General features: G+C 36.1%; 1 protein-coding gene across 1 annotated transcript; it reads left to right on the top strand.

The window, feature by feature from the left end:
* Window positions 1-3687: 3687 nt before the first annotated feature.
* LOC115228933 (histone lysine acetyltransferase CREBBP-like) lies at window positions 3688-5582 on the top strand. Its single transcript, XM_029799382.1, has 2 exons — window positions 3688-3771; window positions 3993-5582. Exons 1-2 carry the CDS (start codon window positions 3688-3690, stop codon window positions 5580-5582), a joined length of 1674 nt encoding a protein of 557 aa, XP_029655242.1.
* Window positions 5583-6346: the final 764 nt, after the last annotated feature.

Raw genomic sequence — 6346 nt, 5'->3', positions numbered from 1 at the left:
TTTTAGGTTAAAATTTTTGTTTTTTAGGTTAAAAATCGCCCTAGTTATAATAACATGATGTAAAATGATGAAATCGATATAATTAGTGTTAGATATAATTTAATTATTTGGAACAAAAATCTGCTTATAAAAATCTATAATAATAAAAATCAAATTGATTGAAGACAAGAGTAACTAGGAACTAGTTTAGGTCTAAAACCGTTAATGATCGAGAAGACGTTGTCTTTCAGGATCGCAATAGAGATTGTATGAAACAGCCATTGCTTCTCCCGAGGAATTTCTTAAAAATACAAATTATGATAGAAATTTTCCAAAAATAGTTTTACAATTTTAAAAATTTACATGTCTCGAAAATCTTTTTCCGGCTCAGCATCTCAGATAAGTTTACACTTGTAGTCACCTTTTCACTATTTTTTTATATTTATTGTTTTTAGTGTTGAATTTTGTTTTTTATTTATTGATTCACGTCAGACTCAGACATTTTCAGTTTGTAATCAAAAATAAGTTTCTAAAAATAAAATTTGTACTTAAGTTAGTTAATCAAGACAGTTTATTTTATAGATTTTCAAGAAAGTAAACAGTTTCAATTAATTTGGAACCCTGTAAAATGTTAATTAGAATTAATAATTACTAAATCACATTTTCGGACTATATAACAGAATAAACTGCGCTCTGGTATTATAGTCATGAGAGGCAGACGAATATTTGGTAAGGAATTGGAAAACATATAAACTATAATTTCTTAAAACATTTATTTTATTAGAATATATAACATTCTTGTATAAAAAGTATAATGATTGGCTAATAATTTCTTTTTACTAGTTAAGATGTATCAAAAATACATTGATATTGCCATTTAATATTTCATGTCTATAATATTTGAATTTTTATTATTGCAAGGCTTTGTTTATTTGCATGATAGTAAATTTTAGATAAATTTAGTGGTTTATTATTTTCTATATTTAATGGTACACAAAATGCATATAATTTGTGATTTATTCTATTCCTTAGCTTTGAATTTGGTCGGCTCTTAAATTAATATATTTTGCATATGAATTGAAATATTAGTTATTATAAATTAATATAAAATTAGTTCTGTTAATATTTAATATTATAAATATTTATTTACGGAACTAAGTGGTGGTTAATTCTATGTAGTACGATCATACATGGATCCTTCAAATACAAACATTCCATATAACCGATATGAAAATGGAACTCGCTTTAATTTTGGGAATAACCGCCCCAATAATTTCAATCCCCAATCCCATCCACATGGAGTCTTACCAAGACACCATTTTCCAGTCACCTCTTTGGCCAACACATACATACCAATGCAATATCGAGCACCCACACAGTCATTTCCTGACCAACCTCGACCATTTTTCTCCAGAAGGGACCCCAACCAACACGAACCAAGACCACAATATCCACTAAACCGACTTTATAGTCGTCAAGAAGAAGTATATTTTAAATACCTAACATAAGTTTATTGCCGCATATGAACATGCCAGGAGGTGTGATCGTCCGATTTGCTTTCCTCATTGCCAAAAGATGAAAAGCTTCTTTAACCACGTTTATAACTGTAGTGGATGTGATGGTTTGTGTCTTGCTAATATTCCTTAGCTGCTTTATGTTTTGCTATCAAAGAAATTATGGGTTGACAATTTTTATATTTTTTTAGCACTTTCAGGACATGTAAATAAATCAGCCCCTCCAACCCCCCGACCTCGGCCAAGAAGTGTCAATCCTTATCAGTCTATTCCTGAGGCAAGCTATATCTCTATGAATGAACGGGAATATCGGAAAAACCAATTGTATAAAAATATGACTAATATTTAGATTTGAGTCTGTGAGAAGACATATTACCTCGCCAGAACAACTGAAAAAAGCATTGACTTGTGTGAATATGCAAGAACAAGGGATTTATAACCAGTCCACCTCAGTTGATGAATATATAAAGCGTTTTGCTGAGTTTTCTGAAGCTTTGGAAAGGAAAATTACTGTTTAATGACTTAAATCTACTAATTTAGACTCCCATCTTTCGGACACCCTCCCTTGACATTAAACCTTCGATTAAAAAGGAAGTGACCCCAGAACGTCCTTCAATGCCGACTTACAAGTTCCCAAAGAGGAAGCTCAAACGCCTGTCGCAAAAACACCACAAAAACCAGTTTTTGTGACAAAAAGTATTTTTAAAAAATAAAATTTAAAGAAATTGCGCCGCAGGATATCAAAGAGGCTTTTGTGCCGTTGATTGACAAGATAAAGGCAATGTCTGAATCGCGTCTATTCCAGTTGCCAGTGGACCCGATTAAGGACGGGGCACCTGTACTTTTATAATAAATATATACAAGAATTACTTCGAAATAGTCAAAAACCCGATGGACCTGTCGTTGATGTACAATAAGCTACAAGAGTTGGAATACAACTGCCCGTGGGATTTAATCGACGACTTTCACTTAATGGTAGACAATTCCAAACTCTACAACGGTGTCAAAAACCACATCACAAGGAATGCTTTTAAAGTATTGTTTATTATTTCTATTCTTTCTAAGCTTCTTTCTGCATTTAATAATGAAGCGGAAACTATAATGAAAGAGAGACTGCGTTATTGTTGTAAGAACAAGTATGTGTTCAATCTCCACATGCTTTACTGTTGTTCCCCACTTGGATGCCAGATTGGGGCAGACGGGGATTACTACTCGTGTGAAAAGTATGTTTCCTGGCTATATATTGTAGAAAGGGGGAGGATGTCTATATTATGTGCGAAAAATGTTTCAACTCTACTCCCGGACAATTCATCACACAGCCAGGAGCGAGTTCGAATGAATCAATGTTTAATATTTTTATGATTTGTAGTCAAATTCCCAAAGCTGACTTTGTAAAGTCAAAAAACAACGTAATTGTACATGAAAAGTGGATTCTGTTTATATATGTGTAGATTTGTGAAATGTATATACTGCGATCGACGCAACCATGAGATATGCGTGCTCTACAATGAGATGTTGTATAATGAGGGATACGTCTGCAAAGAATGTATATCTGAGGGAGCCCCTCCTACAGAACAAAAGAACACATTGACTGCGAAAAGTATATTTGTGTAACTCATCAGATCTTCGGACTACTCATTTGAGTGATTTCATGGAAGAGAAGGTCAACAGATTCATTCGCAAAGAATCTGGCGGCATTCCTTCAGGACATGTGTATGTCCGAGTCCTCTCATCTATTGACCGAGTTTGTGAAGTAAAACCAAACATGGCGAAGAGGTTTTTATTTGAATAATATCCAAGATATGTCGAAAAGGGAGAAATGCCTGCTTCTTTTAGTTATAAAGCCAAGTCTATATATTTTTTCCAAGTGAACGGAGATAAAGAATGCGTCTTTTTCTCCATGCACACTCAAGAATACGGTTCTGAGTGTCCCGAGCCAAATAATAGGCATTCTTACAATCTTATTTTAGACGAGTGTACATTGCTTATTTGGACAGTGTGCATTATTTTGATGTGCCCTTTCTCCGTTCTGGAGTCTACCACCAAGCGATAATCTCCTATCTCGAATATAAGCGTAATATGGGGTAGTTATAATTGTGGCATTGCTTATAGTTTTATGACTGCTCATATTTGGGCGTGTCCTCCGAGTGAGCGAGATGATTATATATTTCATTCCCACCCACCAGAACAGAAAATGCCGACAGCAAAAAGATTGTCTGACTGGTATAAAGTAATGTTGAACACGGCATTGCACGAAAAGGTTATTCGAAGTTATCAGGTCGGTCGAATGTAATATTTCTTAGGACATGTCTGCTTATATGATTGACAATGGAATATCTTCACTCAATCAGATTCCTTATATGGAGGGGGATTTTTGGCCATGTCAATTCGAGGAACTTATTAAGGCTGTGGATGAACAGGAACAACGCATTAAAGATGGATCTCAGTTAATGTCAAACTCAAGTGAATCTGTAATTTGCTCAATTATTATATTTGCAGGTAAAACGGCCAAATTCAAAGACCGAGGCGAAAAAATCAAAAAAAACAAAATCCAAGATTCGAAGAAAAACTCCCAATATTGCCCCGAATGGTCTAAAGGAGAAGTTTTTGAATATGTTGGAGAAACACAAAAACATATTTTTTGTAATCGAACTCCATCCTCCTGGAGCTGGGAGTCAAATGTCGAGAATTGTTGACCCCGATCCGTCCATTCATTGTGATCTGACAGACACCCGAGATTCATTTCTGACATTTTGTCGTGACAGAAACTACGAATTTTCATCAAAGCGAAGAGCACTTCATTCAACTCTTTCAATCCTGATTGAACTACATTCGAGTTCATCGAATGCTTATCACTGCAATTCATGTAAAAAGACAATCAGCGGTGTTCGGTATCACTGCAATATTTGCAAGGATTTTGATTTATGCCAAGAATGTTCCACGAGTGTCGATCACTGCCACAAACTCAACAAAACAATTGACATTCTGCCATCAACCAGATCCCCCGCTCAAATAGCCAATTCAGACCCCACTCGTCCTCAGGCAAGGACAATGGAAGACAATATTGCTGAGATTAACCATATTGTCAACTGTCTGGATGCCAATTGTGCCAGAGATGTGTGCAAGCAATACAGGCGTGTTTTACTGCCTCACTACGGTGCTTGTAAAAATCGGCGAAACTGCCGAACATGTGAGCAGATGACTCGATTGTACACAATGCATAGCCGACAGTGCAAAAATGATAACTGCAATGCAAAATATTGTCGGGAATTCAAAAATCATTTTGTGAATGTCGATAAGCAGAGGAGAATCCGAAACCAGGGTCTGCAGAATAGAAGAATTCGGGCAATGAATGTGGATACTGTGGATAATGCACAATTGCCGTCAAACATTGGAACCAATTTGGTGCCTCATCAACAACAGCGCCTGCCTTCTCAGATTCGGCAGGGTCGTCCACGACCGGATAATAATGGAGGACGTGGAATTCCGCCATATCGAGTTCCCTCTAATGTTGGAGTATCCCGGAATGGATATTTGAATTATCCCCCCTCTCATAATGTGGAGATTGAACAATACAAGAGAAGATGTCCAGGCACTCCCTATCAAGATGAGTATCATCGTTACAGAATGGAATTTGATCAGTCTGACATGAGACGTCAGCCAATGGGTCGTCCACAGATCAATCAGCACCATATTTCTTATATGAATCAAAGACCACAAACAGTTTACAATCCTGCGGGGATGACGAATTATAATCATGGACAGTATGGGTATCCAGATCGTCAGAATATGCCAAAAATACGACCAGTTATGCACACAATGTATGATCATCGGAACCCCTCACACGACCAATATCAAATGGCTTACCACGTTGAGAGAGGCCACAATGCCCCAATCTATCGTCATCAGGCTAACAATGTTTATGCAAGTCGGGGAGTGCCCAATAATTTCAATTTTCTACGTTCGCCTCATCCGAACTCGAATTATATTGTGGATACACCTAACTCTCAGATGATTAATTCTCAGAATGTGATTCGACCCCCTAATCCTGGACAATATGAACCAAGTCCTCGCGTTGACTCCGAGTAGCAGTAAGTATGCTAGTCTTCATAGGAATTCAGTCGAGGAGCAGTCAAATAATTCGATTGAAAAAAATATAAGACAACAATTGTGGCTTCAAAGACAAGAAAAAAAACTACATTGACCCCCAAGCCAATATTTAAGATATTTATATCTGACTCTTCTTATTAATAAATATTTGTATTAAATTTATTGGAGCATACATATTTAGGATTATAGATATTTAAAATAGCTTCAATTACTTTTAGTAATTATTAAGCTTCCTTACTTGTTTTATATTGAAATATTTAGGTCTTGTAATCAACCTGACAGCCATTGAACGTCCTGCTTCTGAATCTTGCTTATTATCATGTTGTGTCTGTTTGTTTCACGACGCCTCCAGGTGTGTTTTAAATTTACAGGATTGCCTGAATCACCCCAGACTTATATATTTCAGTCTTTGCAAGTAAGACACGTATCATTCTAAGACAATTCTCGTTTAGCATGGTTCCAAGTAAAGCCATTAGCTTTCTTCCGTGTACAGTATTGAACGTTCAAAAAAGATCAAATCCTACTATGTCAACAGCCTTTTGTACATATTTATCATGTGTCCGTACAAACAGTAGACCTTTTACTTCAATCTACTTTGACTCGGAGAGAGTATTTATCTACTATAGGAGAAATCCTATCCATGACAATCAGGGACAGTTGGTGGAGTCGTTAGAAAGATTGTTCTAAGATTTTTCATTAGATTTCTTGGTTTTGTATTAGAATTTCCTGTTCTTGCGATACAG

The sequence above is a fragment of the Octopus sinensis genome, unplaced genomic scaffold (assembly GCF_006345805.1).
Source record: "Octopus sinensis unplaced genomic scaffold, ASM634580v1 Contig11382, whole genome shotgun sequence".
Taxonomy (NCBI): Eukaryota; Metazoa; Mollusca; class Cephalopoda; order Octopoda; family Octopodidae; genus Octopus; species Octopus sinensis.
Note: the sequence above shows the minus strand (reverse complement) of the source record. Positions and strands in the feature narration are given on the sequence as shown.

Bases quoted from the DNA above. Each gene is read 5' to 3' on its own strand.
- LOC115228933 (XM_029799382.1), top strand. From the start codon at position 3,688: ATGCCGACAGCAAAAAGATTGTCTGACTGGTATAAAGTAATGTTGAAC. The intron at 3,772-3,992 runs GTCGGTCGAATG...TTATATTTGCAG, and splicing joins AGGTTATTCGAAGTTATCAG to GTAAAACGGCCAAATTCAAA.